Here is a 23862-nt window from a genome sequence, read left to right as displayed (position 1 = left end):
CCACAAGTAAGCAGTTATTTGCTGGGGTAATTAACCATCTGCACTTTATTATGGGAGTGCAGCTGGCTAATTATGCCCGGTGCCCTAGGGCAGGTTCAACTTCTCATCTGCATAAGAAGTGGGTTTGCAGCAAAGGACACTGACCTTTACAAATGAGCCCCTAAATTTAACCAGTTCAGTTGGAGGTCACCACTCATGGATCTTTGTTTTATTTTGTTTTGTTCAGAAGTGAAATTTATATATGGGTAATGATATTTCTATTTGTAAAGCAATTAATAACAGAACCATAGGACAGCCATATTATGATGAGCCAGGGACAATGAGATCCCTGCTGAGTTCAAATTGTTTTGGTTACTTATTTTGAAAAAAGTGGCACATCAATATGGATGTATGTATATTTGTGAACTTGTACAGAAACTTTACATGAGGTAAATTGGTGTATTAACCATTGCAGAGTCATTTTCAGCAACAGTCGTACATTTTTCTAGTACTCATCCAGTAGTTGTATGTTATTGTATACATATAATATGAAGAAGAAACAACAGAATGCTGGAGAGCAGAGTCTTACATTTTTGAAGAAACAACAGAATGCTGGAGAGCAGTTTTACATTTCAAGGCAGTTTAAGTTCAGGAACAATGTTAAGTGTGAAGGGGAGGTGCTGGGGTGAACTTCCCATATTTATCTGTCTGAAATTGTCCTGAATTCACCCTTATTCTTGAAAGATAATTTTGCTGGTTATAGAATTTAAAAATGGCAGTTTTTTTTTCTTCTGACACATTTGAATTCATCATTCTACCATCTTCCGGCTTTCACTATATTGATAGATTAGCTTTTAATGTAACCACAGCTCTGTTGAAAATAATTTTTATTGGCTTTTTAAACCATTTTTCTCTTTATTTTTGGTTTTCTTCACCCTAAGATTGAGTCCAGGTATGGATTTTTCCACCCCCCTTCATCTACGTAGCTTGGGATTCGATGGGTTTTTGGAACCTATAAATTGGTCTCTCCCAGCATTTCAGTAGACTGCCCAGCTAGTTAGTTTTCAGTTACTGCCTCTGACTCTTCTCTGGTCACTCAAGGCTCTCATGACCTCAGTCTCTGTCCTTCATGTCTCTGGACCTCCCTTGTGTGTTTTCTGTTCCTTTGTCACTCCATGTACTAACCTGCCTAATTCTTCTGATCCATTTTCTTGTTCAGTCATGTTCTCTTCAGCTATTTAAAATATGCTTTTTACTTTTCCAAATCTGTAAATTTAGTCTCTGTATCTTTTGTTGCCAGATGTTCTATTTGAATCTTTTTTGAATCTTCTATACAACTCCCCCCTACAGCATTTTGTTTTTAAAACATCTAAAGAAAACTTGAAGTAATCATCGTACCTAAATACCTTTACTTGGGGCCATCAGTTGTTGTTTCCATTCTGCCACATTGGCTTTTGCACACACTCTCTCTCTTTCTCTTCTGAACCATTTGAAAGCAATGTAAATTAAATTTTATAAATTTTATAGTTAGGAGTTATTTGCTAAGATTAAGAACATTCTTTTATGTAACCAAAGTGTTGTTATCACAGTCTACAAACTTAAAAAAGATATACTATTGTCTGATAGGCACTCCATGTTCATATTCCCCAGTTTTTAAAAAAAATTTATTTATTTATTTGAGAGAGTGCCTAAGGTGAAAAGATTTCTTATTATACTTCTCATCTTGAGCAGATTCTAATCATTGACTTCTGCCTCAGCAAGTTCACCAAACAAAGCCCCAGTTGTTCAGGATTAGCAAATGCCCTGGGACAGAAGTGGCTATAGAGTTTTAGTTCTTTGCTTACTTCTCTGGTGTTTGATTGCATTTAGATATTGGCCTGGTAATTGCTCACTGTATTGATAGCTTTTTAATACTTTTAGGGGGAATTAACATTTATTTTTCCCCTAAAGTTTTTAAGTAGTGTTCACATGAATGGTTGGTTCAACCAATTGTTATCTGCCATTACTGGAAGTGAAAGTCATCTTTAATTTTAGGAGAAAAATTTATTTCTGTCCTTATTAGAAATGTAGGCTGGTATAAGTATTTTTCATACTATCATAATGAAAATCGATCTGACCAAGTTCTGCTCTCTAATATCAGTGTACGAAGAATTTCCCAGTCAGTATTTACCAATGTGATAATGAAAGAAGAAAAATGACCCTGTTATATGCCAGACAGCTCAGGTACAGTTTTATAGTATGCAACCAGTCCCTGTCATTGGTTTTCATTACTGAATTCTGTTATGACAGCCATCCAGTATGAATTAAAAAAATTATATTTGACATTTTAATAAAAGGTAGACATATAGCATTTAACAAGTAGCTGCTGGTAAGGGTGTATGAGACAGTGATCAGTGTTGAAAGCACTCCGTTTGAGCAGGGACAAGCTAACTTGTTCTTCATTTGTTCTTGGGAAATACCATATCCCTAATGGCTGGCGGAGATTGATGAAAACCCCAGTCTCTTTCTTCATTGATGGTAGTTGGAGCCTTGGAAGGGTCAATGAGTAAATCCACATTTGCTCTACTATGTATAGCTGGCTTTCTTAAAGGGATTCTAAATATTTTCTGTGAAAGGAAATATGATTCCCAGGCTTTATTTTCGTCAGAGGGATTTGGTTAACAAATAAGATCACTTTTAAATAATGTTTGCAAAAAACTCTTGAATTTATTAGTACCTGGAGAAAATTTACTGATTTTCTGTAAAGAATTTTCTCTGTAACCCTCAATAAAGTTATATATGTCTTTAAAGTATGAAAATGAAGTATTTCTAGTTATCTCTTCTGGATTCAGATGACCCAGAATTTTTTAATCCATGTGAATTTCTGCAGAGATCTTGCTATGTGCTAGTTTTAGTCACATGTGGATTCGGGAAGAGCAGAATTATTTGTGTATGAAATTACCTGTGCTGTGTTAATTAATGCAGATATCTAATGACTTTTCATGATTTCCAGATTTTTAGGCACCCTGGATGGTACCCTGATGGTTCAAATGAATTAGTCTATGCATTATATATAAGTGCAAAATGTTTAAACTTATTCTCTCCTATTCTAATAGAAGTAAGGCATTTTTAGCTTGCTTTGGAAATAGCAACTCACACCATTACATATTAGTTATTTGCAAGTCTTCCTAATAAACCCCAGGAGTAAATTTTAAGTAAACGTATGATTTCTAAAAATATAACAATTATCATTAGAGAGTGCTAGGTTTTAAGTAATAGAAACTTAGTTCAAACTTCAGTACAGTTTAATTAGAATAAGGAATTTATTAGTCCATTTAGCTAGGACACCAGGATGGCTGATAAGACCAAAGATGAACCATTTGTATCAGGGCCTCAAAGTTTAGAACTGCTTGCTTTCTTGCTTGCTTGAAAAAAAGATTTTATTTATTTTATTTATTTATTTATTTATTTATTTATTTTTTTAAAAAAGATTTTATTTATTTATTCATTTATGAGATACAGAGAGAGAGAGAGAGGCAGAGACATAGGCAGAGGGAGAAGCAGGTTTCCCACCTGATCCCTGGACCACGGGATCACGGTCTGAGGCTCAACTGCTGAGCCACCCCGGCGTCCCTAGAACTGCTAGACAATCAGAAGAAATACTTTATAAAGATAGATTGTCAAATCAAAAGCTGTTGAAGCGTATTCCTTATTGAGTATGCATTCTTGAATCCAAATAAGATAAATAGATTTGAGAAAATGATCTGCTAAACCCATTGTAGGCATATGAGAAGATGTTTTCTCATGTTAGAAAATTTCCTAAGTAGAATAATTGGTATGGCACACTGGAGGGAAGGACAGTTGAATTAGGGATTGTTGTGTTAGGAAAATAAATTAACATACCCAATATTTTCCTTTGCTTATATTTCTTCCACAGAAGAGTCACAAAGAAATGATAGACTGCAGCTTTAAAAAAAAATTATTTTAGAATTTTGCTAAATTAGCAGGAGGGGGCCATTACATTTGTTGTTGATATTAAAATATGAGTAAGCCCTCATTGATTTGATAGTTAATTCCAAAATAAGGAATTTTAGTTATCAGTGAATGGTAATTTCAGTATTTCTTCTTTATTGCAGCAATTCATAAACAAATACATATGTATTTCTTTCATACAATGAAAATAATATGAATTGCCTAGGATTCATAAGAAGCTTCTAAAATACTTCACCTTGAGTGATATATATGTATGGTGTAAATTGAAGCAAATTCTCCAAATCAACATTCATCATGTGTAATAGCTGTAGAAGTCAGAGGCATTCCGTTTGTGTTGTTGCAAGCCAATTGGCCTTTATAATCTGGTAGTAACAGAATCAGTGGTATATAAAATAGAAGTTGTTATATTTTAATAAAGCAAACATGGATTTAAAATAGTTTGTTATGTTTATAATAGCATATTTGACAAAATGAACAAGACTTATCAAAAACTGCTTTTATAAATTTTGGTCTAAATGGTTCTCAAGTTATTCATGCTATGGTAACACATTACAAATAATAAATAAACTGCAATTATTTATAATGAATTCACTTTGTCAAGAGATTGTGACCACAGAATACAGCTCAGATGACACTTGTGTCAAAGAACATAAATTGGCTCAAATAGCTCAAAAGATCCTGCCTGGATCTAAGGATTTAAATAATGTCATCAGAATTCAGGCTTATGACACTGCTTTCATATGTGGCTTCATTCTTAAGAGCCTCTCTCCTGTCATAGGGGCAAGAAAGCTGCCTGTTGCTTCAAGCCCATATCCCACTTTTCAGCAACCTCAGTGGAAAGAAAGTGTGCCTCTTTTTCAGCAGTTCCAATAAAGTCAGAATTATGCCTCATTGGCTCTGACTGGTTTAACTTTAGTCATTTGCCATATCTAGAACTAATCACTGTGGCCAGAGAGATGTGATATTAGGATAAGCTACTCCTGGATTGGGGTAAGGAGTGGGGTGTTGCTCTGAAGAAAAATGATATTGATCCCTGAAAAAGGATAAATAGATCCAGGGTAGTAAAAACTTATAAATACCTGACAAATGATTCCTTTTATTTTTTAATTTTTTTAAAAGATTTTATTTATTTATTCATAAGAGACAGAGGGAGAGGCAGAGACATGGGCAGAAGCAGACTTCCTGTGGGGAGCGTGATATGGGACTTGATCTCAGGACTCTGGAATCATGACCTGAGCCAAAGGCAGATGCTCAACCACTGAACCACCCAGGTGCCCCAAATGATTCCTATTTATTGATTGATTGATTGATTTTAAAGATTTTATTTATTTATTCATGAGAGACACATAGAGAGGCAGAGACATAGGCAGAGGGAGGAGAAGCAGGCTCCATGCAAGGAGCCCAATCCGGGATCAGGCCCTGAGCCAAAGGCAGATGCCCAACTGGTGAGCCACTCAGGTGTCCCATGATTCCTTTGTAAAATGAATATATTTTTGAGAGGCACCTGGGTGTCTCAGTTGGTGAAGTGTTCAACTCTTGATTTTGGATCTCAGGGTTGTGAGATCAAGCCCCACTTTGGGCTCAGCATGTTGAGTATGGAGCCTGCTTAAGATTCTCTCTCTCTCTCTCTCTCTCTCTCTTTCCCATCCCTCTCTTCTTCCCCATCGCCCTCACATGCTCTCTCTCTCAAAAAATTTTTTTTCTAGAAAAAAAAATGAAGATCTCTTTGAGAAAGAAAGCATAGATGGCTTAGTGATTCAGCTACCCATCCAATCACTCCTGAAATATTTATTGACTCCATGCTAGGCATTATGTTAGGCTTATATACCAATGATAAGGATGATGGTCAAGGTCTCTGACCCATGAAGCTTGTTCTCTAGTGACGAAGACAGACAGAGAAATCTAGTTACACAAGTTATTTACTCAATATGTGAAAAGTGAAATTGCTATGAGACCTTAGGAAAAGGCTTTCTAGAAGCAGTGATGTTTCAAATGACACCTGTGAGATGAATCTAAGTTAGCATGGGGAAAAGGAATGAGAGGGAGAGAGTTCCAGAGATTTTACCTCAAAATAACCTTTTAGTGTGATCAAGAGAAACAGGGCAGCCTGACAACCTAGACAGAAAGGAACCAGAGTATCCTGGTAGGGTTAATGGACTTGGAAGGAGAGACTGGGCATTCCAGAGACAATTATGCACTTTACCATGTCATCTGAGGGTGCCTGTAATAGTGTCTCATAGTTTGGATCCATACACAGATTAAGACTCTTTTTTAAAAATTTTTATTTATTTATGATAGTCACACAGAGAGAGAGAGAGAGAGAGAGAGACAGAGACATAGGCAGAAGGAGAAGCAGGCTCCATGCACCGGGAGCCCGACGTGGGATTCGATCCCGGGTCTCCAGGATCGTACCCTGGGCCAAAGGCAGGCGCCAAACCGCTGCGCCACCCAGGGATCCCAGATTAAGACTCTTTCTGAAAGATCTAGCTAAAGCTCAGAGGGTCTGAAGTTTAATATACATTTTCAAAAAATGTTATTGCTTTTATTGGTTCTTCAAGTGAGAAGGGGCTGAAGAATAAATATGTCCTTGGTTGCTTGGCAGAGAAATTTTAAATGTTTACTTCTGGCCATTAAAGTTCTGTAAATAGGTATTCATTGTTAATAAAACAAGGTAGCACTAACTATATCTCAGTCTGATACCTAAAATGAATCACAATGTTAAGACATCAGCTCTATAAATCTTGGATTAGGTGGCATGAATGGATAATCCAGGTTATTATCCAGACATCTGAGCAGTGCTATAACTTCTACCAGTCCTGGGAACTATGTGTATTGTGCTTCATTTTTGGGTTTTATCTTCAAATAAAAAAAAAAAGTTTCATTTTTGCATTGGAAAATTCTTCAGTCATGGAATAGGTTTTCTCCCCTTATACTATCTACACTTTGGCAAATGAGGATTTCTGCTTCTGAGAAGGGTAGACGAGGTAGTACAGGTCTGTCCTCCTGCCAAGGACAACTGGAAAACTTGGGTAGGTTATCAACAGGAGCCTGCTTCAAGGCAGTAGAGAGCTAACAAGATGGTGAAGAATTATCAGGCCAGCTCTAAGTGGAACAGGGACCCAGGGAAGTGAGTTCAAAACTTAGAACCCCTGAGAGCATATGCAAATAAATTCCAAGGAAGAAGCCAAGAGAGTAAAAGACAGAGCAGTCTTTGTGGGCTAAGGCAGCAGGGATTGGTGGATAGAGGGCACCTGCTGAATTCCTCTTTGGGTTTGGACCTCAAAGGGCTGCTTCAAAGGAATAGAGATGAACTGGAAGTTGGTGCATAAAGCTGCTTGAATAAAAAAAAAACAAGCCATAGAGTGGGCAAAGACATCTGCAAAAACAAGTAACTGTGCATTCAGAATATTTGAAGGACTTATACAAATCAATAAGAAAAAGACAACCCAAGGGAAAAAGTCAAGGGACTTGACACCTCAAGACATTTCATAAAAGGGGACATCCAAATGGACAAGCAACATATACAAAGATACTCAACCTTATTAGTAATCAGGGAAATGCAAATTAATACCACAGTGAGCTGTGATAATACACCCACAGGATAGCTAAAATTTAGGTTTCTAATAGCAAGTGTTAGCAAGTTTGGGTGGTATCCAGATCTCTCATACACTGCTGAGAGTATAAAATAGGTACAATGACTTTGGAAAACTGTTTAGCATTATCTACCATAGTTTAAGATATGCTTACCCTATGATCCAGCAATTCCATTCCTAGATAGATACTGTTTGGCCTTGTGTGCAGACAGACATTTATAAGACTGTTCATAGCTATCTTATTCATGGTAGCCTCAAACTGGAAACAACCCAGATGTTAACCGATAGTAGAATAGATTAATAAATAGTAGTATATTTCAAACAGTGAACTATTAAACTTAAACGAAGAGTAACAGATTGCAGGTATATGCAATGAAATAGTTATATAAAGTAGAATAAAAGAAGCCAGACATAGAAGATTGCACACTGTGTGAGTCTGTTGTTTCAAATATTAAAACCTGAGCAAAGCTATAGTGTTTAGGGATGCATACTTAGGTAGTAAAAGAAAATCAAGGAAGTGATTTCTATAAAAGTGAAGATAGTAATTGCCTTTCGTGGGGAGAGATGGCTTAGTGATTGAGAAGGGATGTGTGGGTCCTTCGGTAGACGTAGTAGTTGCTGACAGTGTTTTGTTTCTTTACTGGCATGATCATTACACAGATGTTCACTTTATAAGAAATTTGTTATCTGTACATTTTGGAGATACCTTTCTCTGTATATATAAAATTTCACAATAAAATCTTTTAAAAGGCAGTATCATTTTAACTTTTACCCACCTCATTGTAACTAAAAGTAGAATTTATCAAGTGCTCGAATTGTAACAATGCTTTTCACATAAGAGATGTGACCAAGTCTGAATGTGGATGGATATGCAAAGTCAAAATCCAGTTAGATTTCTGGGTGCTTGTTACTGTATGCTAGAGGCCATATCACTAAGTTTCATCTTCACTCCTCAAAAACAATATGATTTTATTTATAATTAGTATAGTACTTTGCAAATAGTAGATAACTCTATGAAATTAAAAGATAATTGAATTCCCATGTGAGAAAAGTAATCTGTTTTGGAGCTGTATTACTTGTAGATTCTTGGTTTAAATCATGAAAATGATGTGAATTGGGGCTCACAAATAACAAATAAGCTCTTTCTGCAGCTGTGGCTCTCTCTTTTCTTGTTGTTACTGTTAAAAAAAGAAACAACAGACCCCAAGTGGTGTCATTTGTGCTAAACTCATGTCAGCAAACCCAGACTTCGTACCTAATCTGATTACAGTCTCAACCTCTCCTAGGAATGTTATCATTTTTTTAAGATGTTATTTATTTATTCATGAGAGACAGTGAGAGAGAGAGAGAGAGAGAGAGGCAGAGACACAGACAGAGGGAGAAGCAGACTCCGTGCAGGGAGCCCAATGTAGGACTCGATCCTGGGTCTCCAGGATCACGCCTTGGGCTGAAGGTGGCGCTAAACTGCTGGGCCACCCAAGGGATCCTTCGGAATGTTATCTTTAACCAGTCAATTTGGAATTACCTGGGCAGCACTAGTGAGGTAATCTGCTGGATATATCCCATCCATACTCCACAGAAAGGTGAGGTTGCTTGAAATAATCCATTATTTTAACTTTCTTTTCATACCTCTGTCTGCCAATAAAATCCTTCCATTTTGTAGCGCTTTTTGGAGTTCCTTTCTTTTTCCTTGTTGGGATGCTGCCTAATTCATCAATAATTGAATAAAGTCAAATGATCTTCAGATTTACTCAGTTGAATTTTGTTTTTGTTTTTTTCTTTTAGAGAGAGAGAGCATGAATGAGAGAGCAAGAGGGGGAGGGGGAGAGGGAAAGGGAGAGAGAATCTCAAACAGGCTCCATCTCACTATCTCTAGGCTACAACCTGAGCCGAAACCAAGAGTCCGATGCTTAACCAACTGAGCCACCCAGGCACCTCTGAATTTCGTTTTTTAACATTGCCTTATTCCTATGTGGCCCATAGTTGGCTGTTCCTGGCCTGGTTCTACAGTTTGAACAAGTTTCAAACTTTGACACTTTTCTATGAGAAGCAGTTCTTTTTGTAATTTGAGGCCTAGGAAAATTAGTTTTCACTCTGCATCTTGTGGTATTTTGACTTACAGGAAACGCGTATTTGGTCTTCACTCTTTCTGGTACAGAGGTCCTAAAACTCTTGGAATTTCCTGAGTGAGGAAAACAATAAAGGGGTCTTTTGTTATGGTAATGAGCTGACTTTTGGACTCCACCTAAGGGTGAGGAGCTGATTGCCTGAAGAACCAACCATGTGATTCCAGGATTACAACTTGCAGTCCCACCCCCAGCCTCTGGGGAGGGGAGGCTGAAGAGGAAAGGGACAGGAGGTTGAATCAGTTTTTTTGTTTTTGTTTTTTGAATCAGTTTATAAATGGCCAAATTTAATCAATCATGCCTATGTAGTAAATCATCCATAAAAGTCCAAAAGGACAGGATTTGGAGAGCTTCCAGGTTGGCAAACGCATAGAGATTTGGGGACAGTGGTACCCTTGGAGAGGGTGTAGAGATTCTGTACTCTTTCCCACATATTTTGTCCTCAGCATCTCTTCTATCTGCTGTTCCTGAATTACATCCTTTTATAATAAACCAGTGATCTAGTAAGTAATATGTTTCTCTGAGTTCTGAGAGTCACTCTAGCAAATTAGTCCAACTTAAGAAGAGGATCTTGGGAACCTCTGATTTATTGCTAATTGGTCTAAATTACAGGTAACACTCTGGGCTTGTGACTAGCATCTGGTGGTAATGGGAGAGATAGTCTTGTAGGACTGAACCCTTAATCTACAGAATCTGATGCTACCGCTGGGTAGATAGTTTCAGAATTGAGTTGAATTGTAGGACAGCCAACTGTAGGGAATATTCCCCTCTCCTCCCCACCCACATTGGAATTGGTGACCAGAGCAAAATACATCTTCATTTTCCTTTTCTTCGACAAGAAAAGGGTCAAACAAGAAGATTCTTTTCTGAAACTTGTCTCTTTTATCTGCATCAGATATAATAGGTCACACATTCTGCAGAGACAGATTATTTTCAGGAAGTATTTCAAGGAGAAGAGAACAGAGGCCATTGTGAAACCTATGAAATCTAAAGTATTCAATTTAAAAGAGATAAAACAGAAAACCAAGGAGCATAACAGCTTTAGAAACAGTAGAAAAACAGAAGATGAAGTAAGATTAAAAAAACTAAAATCAGTTCTTTTATTCTGAGTTCCTGGAGAACCCTTCACTGATAACATAAGTCTTATTGCATTTGAGCATTTTCCCTAATTTTTTCTTTGATATTTTCCTGCTAAAATGGTGTTTGGGGGTAAAGAAACATTTATTAACATTCCAGAGTATAATTGCCCTGCTCTCACTCCAACAGTAGCAGAAATTGAAGACACGAACAGATTCATTGCTTTTTTTTTTTTTAAACCAAACTTTCTGCTAATACTAAGAACAGATATGCCAGATACTGTGCAAAGCACTTTACACACATTCTCTCATTTAATCCTCACACTAAACACCTGGGGTATACGTGGTAGCTGGCTTTCAAGATGGCTCCCAGCAATCCTCCCTTCCTGTATCCATATCCTTGTGTAGCTTCTCTCACACTGAATAGGGCTGATTAGTGGGACCAATTGCATAAGTGACAATGTGTGACTTCTGGGTCACAGAGGACATTGCAGCCTCTCCCATGGTCTGCTGACTGCTTGTTGTGAAGGTAGTCAGGCATCATGACACAGAGACTCCAGCAGCCCGGTTGAGAGACCCATGAGGAGAGGAACTGAGGTCTTCCACCGAGAGCCAGGACCACCTTGCTTAGCCATGTGAGCCATCCACCTTGGAAGTATATTTTTCCAGACTTAGTCAAGCCTTCAGATAGCTGCCACCCTCACTGCCATCTTTGATCACAATGTAAGAGATCCTAAGCCAGAATCACCTAGACCTGTGTCTTTCAAATTTTTGAGTCACAGAAACTGTGAGAAGTGAGAAATGTTTTGTGTTGTTTCTAACTACTAAGTTTGGGGGCAATTTGTTATGTTGTAATAGGTAACTACCATTATCTCAATTTTACAGTATTTTAGTTTTGTGTTTCAGCAAAGGAGGGACTTGAGGATGGAATAAGAAGGCAGGAATAAAAATGTAAGGAAATAAGTCTTTGAGACATTTAAGATGAAGGGAAAACAAGAAGAGATGAATTGAGATGCGGGATGAAGTAGAGTTCAGGTCATCATGATAGATATTTATGTGACATATACATGTCTCCATAGTGTCTGGGGGCTTTCACTAATTTAATAATATATGTCAGTAAATTCTGCTTTACTAGGCAGCAGCCCATTCTACATTTGATCACTTTTAGACTCAGCTCCCTTATGAATTCCTAGAGGTAAGCAAAACTCATTTTTGTGCAGAAAATGAATTTTGTGCTTAAGAATATCTATCCTAAAATGTTTTTTCCTTTTTTCTTTTTAGAATTTAGTACTGCAAAATCAGTAAGGCAGAGCTTTAACACAAACCATCCTACAAGGTTCTTCATCCTAAGAGTTAACTGAGAATACATTTTCTTGTCTTTTCTGAAAGAACCTAGACTCTGTTCCATAGAAACACAGAAGGAGCCCAAGGTTGACATTTAAATTAAGGAACATAAAACAAAAGAGAGAAATTGTTCTGGGAAATATTTTAGTCTTGTGAAAATTCTCTTTTAATAAATGCAATTAATATGAAGTTAAATTCAAATATTAACTGAGCCTTTTTCTTTGTATTCACACATGATCCCTACAGTCAAGCTTATGTTCTAGAGGTAGAGACAGGCTTGTTAGCAAATAATTGCAATACAATGTATTACCTTCAATAATAGAGGCATATGCAAAGTACAGAGTGATTGACACTCTGTTTGCATTAGGGAAAGCCTTACTTCTGGGGACCCTTGAGATGGGTTTTGTGGGATGAATAGAAGTTTGCCGGCAGATGGGGATAGGGAAGTGAGAGGAAAGGATGAACTTATACAAGCATATTAGAAGTATGAAATAGACACATTTGGGGATTGTGGAAAGTCATTTGTGTGGATTAATTAACACATTTATGAAATAAGCATATGTACTGGGCAGTGAGAATACAGTGGTGGAAAAGACAAAGTTTCTGTCTTCAAGGAGCTTACAATCTATTGGTAGAGGGAGATGATCATGATGGGGTGAGCATTGATACAGAGAAGGGGCAGCCTTGGAAGGTCAGAGAAGGCTTTCTGAAAGAGGTGACATCTGAGCCTAGAAAGACAAATAGGAGTTAGTGGTGGGACTGGGGGTGCAGAAGGAAAGGTGTTCCAGGTGGTATGTATAAATCTGGAGGCGTGTGAGCACTTGAGAGATTGTGAACTGCAAATTGCACATAAAACGAAGAAGAGCAAGTTCCTGGTATGTATGTCATGCTAAGGAGCTTACAGAATATTCTGGTCTAAAGGATTTTAGGCAGAGAAATGACATGACCTTATTTTCCCTTGAAAAAGGTCACTGTGGCTTCAGTGCAGGGTGGCTAGAGAATGGAGTACTGTGAGGATGAGATGCTGGAGTCATGGAGTTCACCTAGGAGGTTGTTCTGGTTAAGACATGAGGAGTACAGTAACAAAGGAGGGCCACAGGGATGAAAAGGAGGAGATGGATGTGTGAGATATCCAGGAGGTCGAGGCAGAATAGCGTCATGAGTGTGGACTCTGGAGCCAGAGTGACTGACTGGCTGTCTTTCCAGCTCTAGCCTTTACTAGTATGAGAACTGGGGCAGGTTATCTTCTCTGTGCCTCTGGGTTTTTAAAGCTGTGATTTGGGGAGAATAATAGTATCTACATCTAGTACATAATGTTTGGAACACTATTGTTTGTAGGAAGTGTTCAATAAACATTTAGTTATTATATGAATGACTGGAGGAGAGACAAGTCATAGATGAGAGGTGAATTTGGGGTGTGGACAATTGTGTGGATGGTGATTCCATTCACAGAGGGTTACAGGAGAGAGCAGGTCTGGGGGCGCATGCTGGGCTGGAGGCAGCTGTGGGACATAGGTGGGTGGAGGCATCTTGTTTGCAGTGTGGTCAATGGAGTGGAGCTCAGAAAGGATCTGGGTAGGCTTAAATCCTCTAGAATTGCAGGAAGGCACAGAATACAGGGAAGCTTTGGAATAGGCTGTGGGAAGAAAGCTGACAAGGACAACAGGGTGGTAGGTGTACAGGGCCCAGTGGGAGCCAGAGACTCTGGATTTATAGTGACAAAGTTGCACTGTTGTGCGGTTTTCTCCAGCAATCCTCACAGCCTGGGGATAGGAGAGAAGAGCAGCTGGACTGCCCCAGTATTGGGGTTTTACTGGCTGAGATGGTAAGACCTGGAATTGGGATGTTGACAGGACTGCTCAGAGACTGGGCAGGGGTTAACTGTGAGATGTAGGCTGCAGAGACAAGAGTGAAGATGTGAGAAGGGGCAAGGGAGCAGAAGGAGTTTAGGGTGATTCTTGGACTACCTGGCTTGAGAACGTGATCATGGAAATCAAGATGATGAGAAATAAAGGAGTGTGTATGTGGGTGCATATGTGCCTACGTGAGTGTGCGTGCAGGCTGTACAGGGGAATGGAGGGTGGAAAGAGATATAATGGCTATTTAATTAAAATAGAATTCTAGGAGTTTGTGAAGTTAATTTTAAAAAATAAAAATTTATTCTTGGTGGAAACTGAAGATTTGGTGATATGTCTAGCTGGTACTATACATGCCCTAATAAAAGTATTGTTATCTCTTTAGTTAAAAAGTTATTTGGTAAAAAAAAAAAAAATAAATAAATAAATAAATAAATAAATAAATAAATAAAAAAGGTCTTGGGTCATGGCCCCTTTTACCATATTTTTTGACCTGAGGGTGGTCTTTAAAAGCAGGGTGTTAAGATGACTGATGGATTACAGGAGTCAAAGCATTCCAGGGATGTTAATGCATTTGGCCTATTTGCATGGATTCAGTTTTGTGTTAGATATTGAGCAATGGGCTAGGTGATTGTCATTTTTAATAACACTCTTGATTATTGATTCTGTCTAATTTACTGGTCGATGGTTCATTAGAAATTCACAGGCATCCATTTAAATACAAGGCACTATGCATTACAGTCTCTACTCAAGGAGTCTATGGTCTATTAAGATCAGAATAAGCACCCACATAACTGTAAAGTAGAAATTTTTAGGTGTCATAAAAGAGAGAAATAAGATATTGGAAGGTCAGAGTTGTTGAACAGTCACTTCCAGCTGGTAAGATCAGAAAGAAATTGCTTCGATAAGGAAATGACATTTGAATCAGGAAGGGATCTGTGCAGAGGTAAAAAGAAAGGACATTGCAGTCAGAAGGAGCATTGTGAGCAGATTTTTTGGGAAAAATATATTAACTCTTGTAGTTGAGCTACAAAGGCATGATCCAAGTACTGCAGGCTGGAATTGTAATAAGGTGTTAGTGATCAAAACTGGAAAACAACAAAACAGGAAAATGGTCAAGAATCTTAAAGTGCTTAAGAAATCAGTTATAGAAAAAAATTAGTTTTATTTATTTTAAGAAATTAGTTTTAATAAAAAATGCCAGAATCATCAAATTTTAACAACATAACTGCTTTGTGTTTTGGTTTGATAAAGAGAAAGTCATTGTTTTTCTCATCTGTTGAAGTTGTTGTTAAGTTACAGTATAGCTTATCTTTTCATAATTGGGGTACATCCACTAGCAAAAGATATTTATTTATACATCAAAGGATATGTACAGTTTTAAAGGATTGCCAAAAGGAAGTTACAGATTTACACGCTACCTGTAGCATGTGAATAGTACAGTGCCATTATTCTACAAAAAACCCAATAATTATTTAATATCTATTATTCATTTATTTGCGTCATGATCTAAACAAGGTGCATCCTTGCACTTGGTTTGTTTAGAACTCTTTTAATTTATAACTATCCCTTGCCCACAACCCTCTGATGCTATTTATTAGTTGAATAAAGGAGGTCATTTTCCTATAATATTTCCTACCTTTTTGATTTGGCTTAATTGTATTTTTCCAGAATATGCTTGTTCCTCCATTCGCCATGTTTCCTGCAGCCTGGCTCATAGATCTTTGTTAGTAGTTCTACATAGCTGGTGCTGTGTAGTGCATCATGTGTGGAGACACATGATATGTCTGGTTTTCAAGCATTTAATGTTGAGATTGGTTTAGAGGGCTCAGGTGTTGTTAGCCCAACTGAGCCATTATAGAGTTCTTCAGCAACAGCCTTCCTAATTATGTTAGCATTGATGATCTTTTGTTTTATTAGGGGTTACATAATGGTCGTGATTTTTCTGTTGTTTGTTCTGAGTTTATTAGCTGGAGTTCTTCTGTGAAGAATCATTTTCCTTCCTTACCTGTTTGATTAGCTTGCAGTGCAATTTGTACCAAAAAAGTGGTTGATTCTTTCCTTTTATTATTTTCAAAATAATTAGTTTGGTGCTGTAGAACTTCCGTAGGTGACCAATGATTCTTTTTCTGGTATCTTTTAAACTTGAATTTTCAGAGACTTATCCATTGCAGACTTAAAAAATGTTTCAAATCGTCCTATCTTTGGTGAATGGGAACTCCTATTGGATCCTTTAGACACAATCCCAGTGGCCTTTGATAATGTCCTTGTTTTATTTATTTTATTATTTTATTTTTTTTAAGATTGATTTATTTATTTATGATAGACATAGAGAGAGAGAGAGAGAGAGAGAAAGAGGCAGAGACACAGGAGGAGGAAGAAATTGGCTCCATGCCGAGAGCCCGACGCAGGACTCTATCCCGGGACTCCAGGATTGCACCCTGGGCCAAAGGCAGGCGCTAAACCGCTGAGCCACCCAGGGATCCCCAATGTCCTTGTTTTATAGTAAAATAGAATGTTCCAAGTTCATCTTATACATTTTATGCATCAGACCTCAAATTACCCATTTCTCCAAGGAGATGTGGTTCCTTTTAGTGGGAAATGGTATTTAGAGTCTGCAGTATGTCCTTGGACTGTTATTGCTTACTGGGCCTTCATTGTTTCTGAACTTTTTCAGTAGGCAGGTTATTTAAAAGAAGAAAATAATCCTGAGCTCACACTTGTTTCCAATTTAAATGTAAGATTATAAGATTTCTTAATATGAGAACTTCTTTGGCTTTATTTTTTCTTAAGATGAATTGCTCGGTTCCTTTTTTTTTTTTTTTTTTTTAAAGATTTATTTACTCATAAGAGAGAGAGAGAGACATAGGCAGAGGGAAAAGCAAGCTCTCGTCAGGAGCCTGATGTGGGACCCGATCCCAAATCCCAGGATTATAACCTGAGCCAAAGGCAACTGCCCAACTGCTGAGCCACCCAGGCATCCTGAATTGCTCAGTTCTTAACAATATTGCTTTAACTACTTGTTTTAAAAATATTATTACTGGGTCTCCTAGCTAGCTCAGTCAGTAGAAGATGCAAACTCGTGGTCTTCGGGTTGTGAGTTCAAGCCTCATGTTGGGCCTAGAGCAAAAAATATATATATTATTACTCATATTATGACTAACAATAAGACTACATTTAATGAAGACAGTCAAAATACTATGTTTTTAGGTCAGTTGGAGTAATTGTTTTCTCTTTGTGGTTATGAAAGCAGCTTGATATACAGCAAAGTTCATTTCTTTCAGTTGTTTTTCAGCTTTTAAGAATTGATTTTTTAAGGGCTCCTGGGTGGCTCAGTCAGTTGAGCAACTGACTCTTGGTTTCAGCTCAGGCTATGATCTCAGGGTCATGAGATCGAGCTCTGTGTTGGGCTGCATGCTCAGCGTGGAGTCTACTTGTGATTCTCTCTCACTCTGCCCCTTCCACTTGTGCATGCTCTCTCTCTCAAATAAATAAATAAATCTTAAAAAATTGTTTTAAGTGTTTTAGAATGTATTTTTAACCACTTTATTGAGATAAAACTCACATAGCATACAATTCACCCTTAAGGTGTATATACAACTCAGCAGTTTTTAGCATATTTACAAATACATATTTGTGGTGCAATCATCACCACAGTCAATTTTAGAACATTGTCATCTTAGTAAGATATCCCATATCTTTTAGCCATACCCTACCCCCTGCCCATCCCTTCATTACTTCCAGCCCTATACAACCACTAATTTATTCCTTCTCTCTAGAGATTTCCCCATTCTGGACACTTCATGTGTATAGATTCATATAATATGTGGTCTTTTATAACTGGCTCACTTTACTGAGCATGATGTTTTTGAGGCTATTCCATGTCTCTGTGATCTAAGGGGGTACTTCAGCCTCACCCCTGGTTCTGGTATTTTCACAAAGGTATCTTGTCTCTGGATAGTTTCTAGTTGGTCTTTTTGTGAGAGAGACTGAAGTTGGCAATCACCTGTTCCACCATGTTGGTGACATCACATCCCATATTACCTTGTATTATAACAATTCTTTGCATTACATTTGATTTATTGTTTGCCTTTCTCTGTTTAGTATGTCTTCTTTGCTTTTTCTAAAATTTCTTCTGGTATTTAGAAAGATTTACCTTTATGTTTAGTAGTTTTTTGGTGTATAAACCCTTTAAAATACCTACATTAGTAATTTACTATTGTATGATAAAGTACCCCAAAATTAGTAGCTTAAGACAGTGAATATTAGTTTTCTCACAGTTTCTATGGGTCAAGAATCTAGATGTGGCTTATTAGTTGGGTGCCTCCTCCTCAGTCTCTATTATGCATCTCCAGTCAAGCTGTAGGCTGGGCCTGTAGTCATCTAAAGACTCAAATGAGGCTCGGAAATCTACCTGCAAGCTCATTCACATGGTTGTTGGCCGGCCTCAGAAGACCCATTTCTAAGATCACTCATGTCACTGCTAGCAGAGTTGGTCCCTCACCACATGGGCTTCTCTCTAAGCTTTCTGAGTGTCCTCTCAAAATGGCAGCTAATGATCTGAAAGAGAGCCAGACAGTACCCAAGATGGAACTGAGTCTCTTTATAACTAATCTCAGAAGTGGCATCTATCACTTGTGCTGTATCATATTTGTTAGAATACCTAAGGACAGCCCACACTCAAGGGCAGGGTATTATGCAATACATGAGTGCTTGGAAACAGGTATCACTGCCATCGTAGGGGCTTTCTACCACAATTCCCATAAGCTCCTTTATTCTATCTGGTTTAATAGTTTGACTCCTACCTGTTACTTATTCAATTATTAATGATCTTATTCTACTTTTGACTTTATTTCTATTTTTTACTTTTCTTTTAAAATTGCATTCTTTCAACTTTGTCAGAAACTGTTTAAATTCTATTTTCTCCTCATGTCTTCAACTTCATTCTTAAAATTAGCCCTACAATTAAATACATGAAGTGTTCATTGTGGGTCATTTTGCTGAAGTTCCCCAGTCACCTTTTGGTTGGCTGAAGCCCATCCTCTAGTAGAGTCCTCAGGAAGGGAATTTGTTTACTATTTTCCTTGAGCTTTTTACATGTTCAAAACTCCTTTTCTGTAGCTTCGGTAATTGAAGGAGAGCTTGACTGTATGTAAAATCCTTGGCTCACACTTTTTAGTTTTTGGAAAATATTATCTTCTATTTTCCCATTTCATAGGTTGTTTTTTCAAGGTCCAGTGACATCTAATTCTCTTGCCCCTGTGAGTTATTTTACCTTTCTGCCTGGAGGCTGTGAGGAGTTTAAAATTTTCTCTAAATGTCTAATAGTTCTGCTAAAATATGGCTCAGAATTGACCATCTGGGTCTGTTTTCATGGGCACTTACCAATCCCTTTTCATTATGTTTTCTTTTATTTCTGGAAATTTTTATTGGATGGTAGCTTGAAATATTAGTTCCACTCCAGTACTTAATTTTTCTTCTTCATGGGCTCCAGTTATAGTGTCTTGGATCTTTTTTTTGACTGTCTGCGATTTCAGCCATTTGTTCTTTATTTTTTTTCTTTTTAAAAATTTCATATTCATTTCCTTGAGTATTTTACTGCTTTGCTTCAGTGTACCTTATTACATTTTCATTCAGATCTATTTTTCTTTATGCACCTCTTTCCTCATTGTTTTGGTCTGGTAATGACTTACTGTCTTGTGATCTTTTTAATGACTTTTATGGTTTTTTATTTGACATTGTATCAAGCATTTTTAGTTTTTGTTTTTTGTGTGTTTTGCAGGGCACAGTGTTGGGTAAACCAGCTGGCTATTACTGAAAACAAATCTCCACTTTGTTTTTTGTTGTTGTTGTTGTGTTTTGTTTTGTTTTTAAATCTCCATTTTGTCATAAATAGGCCTCCATAGTTGCAAGTGTCCTACTGACAGGCATAAGGAAGGATATGTAGAGGGTAGATGTCTTATCTCGTTGATTTGGAGATATGGAGTGGCTGTTTAATAACTTATTTATGACTATAAACTTCAAAAATTCTCCAGAAACTTCCTCTTCCTTATCTTATCTCATGCTACTTTTTTAGTCTCTGCCCAGCTGTGGAAGCCTGAAGCCTTATATTTTTTTATATTTGGATGGTGTCATGAGAGAGAATTGTCAAATAAATATAAAGTAGCAAATGATGAGCAGTGTTTGTTTATCTGAGGGGATAAAAGTTTTTATCTTTATTGAGCAGTGTTTATTTGTTTTTCTGGGGGGATAAAAATACCAAATGTAAGAACTGCTTGATTTCCGATTCTTCCCTAAGCTCATTGCAGAATCACTTGGTTTATTTAAAAGGAATCCTAGACTTTGGAATAAGGTTAATTCTGGACTAATTACATGGCATAGACTCCTGTAGTTAAGGCATTTGTTATAAGCATTTGATGTATTTTTGAAGATTAGTCTTTTCTAAACCTTTGTACTTGAAAAAGCTTAAAAAAATTTGTGATCTGTATTAAGGAATTAACTGTATTTATTCTAAACCCCTTTTTTCCCCACTCCTAGGTGAATGAAGGAAATAACTAAAAATGACCAGTAGAAGACTTGAGGAGTCCATGGGGGCTTTTCAGATGGGGTTAGTCGAAATGCTGAAAGGATTCAAAAGCAAGGTTCTGCCCCCCTTGAGTCCAAGGGTGGTTACAAAAGAAGAAGTAAATCGAATGGTAATGTACCCAAGACTTTCAAGTGTAAAATACTTAATGCAGTCTCCTCAGGCGGATGACAGCTGCTACTTGGCATTCTCAGAAATCAAACAGAGAATTACTGACCAATAATATCAATTTAGATAACATGGTAGCTTGCCACAGAGCTGAGGCACCTCTTAAAGCCCGAGAAGTTTTCGAAATTACATACCTCAAGGTAGAGGCTTGAGTTGCTTAAGTTAATCAGCTGAAGTAAGACCGTGCAATGAAATTATCATGGTTTTCTAAATGTTAGGTTGAACCTTATGAGACTGTCTTTTGTGTAATTCAAAAACAATGAGGTATCAGAATTCCATAGGGTTTGACCTTAACAATTTATTACCTGTTGATTGGCAACAGTTATTTCTGTTGGCACATTTGTAGAACAGAGAGTATCAAAATGGTGACTATATGGTATCAAGAAAAATACATTTTTTTCTCTGTCCTTTAAAACAAAACATATTTCTGTTTTTTAAAAGATTTTATTTATTTATTCATGAGAGATGCACAGAGAGAGGCAGAGACATAGGCAGAGGGAGAAGCAGGCTCCCTTCGGGGAGCCTGATGTGGAATGCAATCCCAAGACCCCAGGATCACACCCTGAGCCAAAGACAGACACTGAACCACTGAGCCACCCAGGCGCCCCCATATTTCTATTTTTAATGAGTTATCATAATTTGGTGAGAACCAAATTATAAACTATATGCCATAGAAAATATCAATAACAATCTATAGGATTCAAGATAGTACACACTGAATTTTAAAAACCAGTCTTAAGTTATGTTCTGAGGAGAAAAAAAGACCTGCCATCACTCTCTTTTATGGTGGTTATCATTTCATATTTAAAGTAACTCCCGACTTTTTGCTTTTAAGGCTTCATTATTTTATTTATTTATTTATTTATTTATTTATTTATTTATTTATTTATTTATTCATTTATTCATTCATTCATTCATTCATTCATTCATTCATTCATTCATTATTTTTATTTAAACTGTGAGACAGCTGATACCTCTTAACATTTTAGTATTGTAATCTGGGTTCCAATCAAAAAGAACCTGAAAACCGAGTCGGAAGCAGCATTGAAATATGCCTTCATTTAAATGGGTTCAATCACAGAAATTAATTTTGTAGGGATTTTGAAGAACATTGATTTTAACCCAAAGGTAAAATGAATCAGCTAAATTATATGCCTCCGAATGTTTTAAGAAGTCTTGGTACATAGTTAAGCATTATGTTGCTGTGAGTGATCATCATCTCCCTGCATATAAAGTAAGCCCTGGAATATTCCAGAACAACAATATACTATTGTTTGGTAATAATAATAATGTTTGGTCCTGGGTAATTAAGCCTTGTTGAGTTATTAAGATGATTTTATTTAAATGATAGATTACATTTTTTTTCTCATAACATCAGAAAGTGTTAAAGCATTTTGTGTTCCTATTTGGATATGTGAATGTGAGTGGCTGCTGGATCTGACGATGGCTTTAGGGCCCTATTAATACAAGTTCTAAATGCACTTTTGTGATTTCTAAAAAGTTCAAACTCATTCGTAAGCTTTCCGGTCACTCTCTCTAGAGGATCCTCCCCATTTCACAAGATTCCTCTTGAAACTACTATAGCAGAATAGCTAAACACCCAAATGCTTTGCTTATTTGTTGTAACTTCAGTTGAGAAGTAGAAGCATTTCAAATTCCTTAGCTCTGAAGACTATAAGTGATTTTGGAAGCAGATTTGTATGCTCAAATGCTTCTTCTGAGCATCAATGTTAAACTCTTTGGGCATATTCCTGCAAGTTCCTGATTCTGCACTCCCCTACCCCTACCCAGTTTCTTTTGTGTGATTTCTTCAAAATCACAAGGAAATGGCAACCCGTGTCATTTCAAATTAGTGTGCAAAGAGCTCAAAAGCGCACATGTACTTCTCTTGTATTATTTAGTTAATTTAAATATTTTATAAGGGAACTTAGCAGCATTCCAGAATTGTCCAGAAAGCTGCAAACACAAATTATTCATTACCGGCACTTATGGAAACACTTTTTCAGTATAATCATCTATGAATCTTCAGCTGTTTTGTTTTAAATTCTAGCTGACACCCTCGGAGTTCCTGAAGGAAATGTCCCTCACCACAGAGCAGAGACTGGCTAATACACGTTTGATGTGCCGACCACAGATCATTGAACTTTTAGATATGGGGGAAACAACGCATCAAAAGGTAGCTGCTTTCTGTGATACCTGCTTATGAGGCAGTGTGAATAATGTGAACATTCTAAAACAACAGTCCCTAAGTAGTTATTGTTTCTGGGCTAATTTCCTTATTGGGTTTTTGTGTTATATATTCTTTTTCTACCTCTGTCGATTTTGATATCTGTGATTTAATATGGAGAGAAATACAATTAATAAATACAAATAATTTTTGACTAGTCACAGTTCCTGGCTACTTCTGGACACTGTTGTTTAAAGATTAGGAGTAGTTCCAAGGATTATAGGGGCCAAATCCAATTAAGTCATTTTACCACAACAAGAAATCCCTTCTTCCCTGAAGTGTCATCACTAGAAAGGAAGAAGGTGGAATTGTTTTCTAAAGGAGGCATTTGTTGTCTGTTTTGGCTCACTCCCAAGAGCCAATGTATCCTGTCGTCTCTAAAGGATAGTTATTTGAACTTGTTTCTATATTCTAATGTGAAGCATACATTCTAGGCTTTTAGGAGCTTATGATCATAAATAAGGTTTCAGTTCCTACTTTTAAATTTATTTCTTGAATTATGTGCTTTACTTGTTACATACAGATTATGATGGTGCGAAGCTCCATCAGTCAAAGTGATGGAGATCTGTCTCCTCTCAAAGGCTTCCCGGCCTATTTCTGAGAGATTTTCAGAGATCTTTCCCATGTGATAAATGAGTCCCTCAGACTTATTTGCTCTCACTACAACACCATTGCCACTCGTGTTTAAGTTCTGCACAAAATTTGCTCTTCCTCTGAGCACTGCTAGCTTTAGCTATTTTTTCTTCTCTGTTAGCATCCTCTACTTTTGAGGGCAGGAGACATGGCTTCTCCCAATGCTAATTCATCATGATCAAGGGCTGTTTGCTTCTTTCCATAGCATAACTGAGACCAGGCCATGCATATTTTCCTCTGTGTACTGCTTGTGTGTGTTTTAGTATTTTGACCCCTGCTATGAAGGATGATGAAATTAGTATAGT

At 37.2% G+C, this 23862-nt stretch overlaps 1 protein-coding gene across 5 annotated transcripts in view; it reads left to right on the top strand.

Annotated features, from left to right (window-relative positions):
• Window positions 1–23862, top strand: part of HYDIN (HYDIN axonemal central pair apparatus protein) — a 389826-nt gene that overhangs the window by 58940 nt on the left and 307024 nt on the right. For all 5 annotated transcript variants that reach the window (XM_038538390.1, XM_038538392.1, XM_038538391.1 and 2 more), the window contains 2 exons: window positions 20484–20641; window positions 22748–22873. In XM_038538390.1, the coding sequence (XP_038394318.1) occupies window positions 20507–20641; window positions 22748–22873 (261 nt within the window). In that variant the 5' untranslated portion in view covers window positions 20484–20506. The remainder of the gene's footprint in view (window positions 1–20483; window positions 20642–22747; window positions 22874–23862) is intronic.

Source organism: Canis lupus, chromosome 5, assembly GCF_011100685.1.
Source record: "Canis lupus familiaris isolate Mischka breed German Shepherd chromosome 5, alternate assembly UU_Cfam_GSD_1.0, whole genome shotgun sequence".
NCBI lineage: Eukaryota > Metazoa > Chordata > Mammalia > Carnivora > Canidae > Canis > Canis lupus.
The sequence above is the reverse complement of the archived record's forward strand: the minus strand, read 5'-3'. Positions and strand labels throughout refer to the sequence as shown.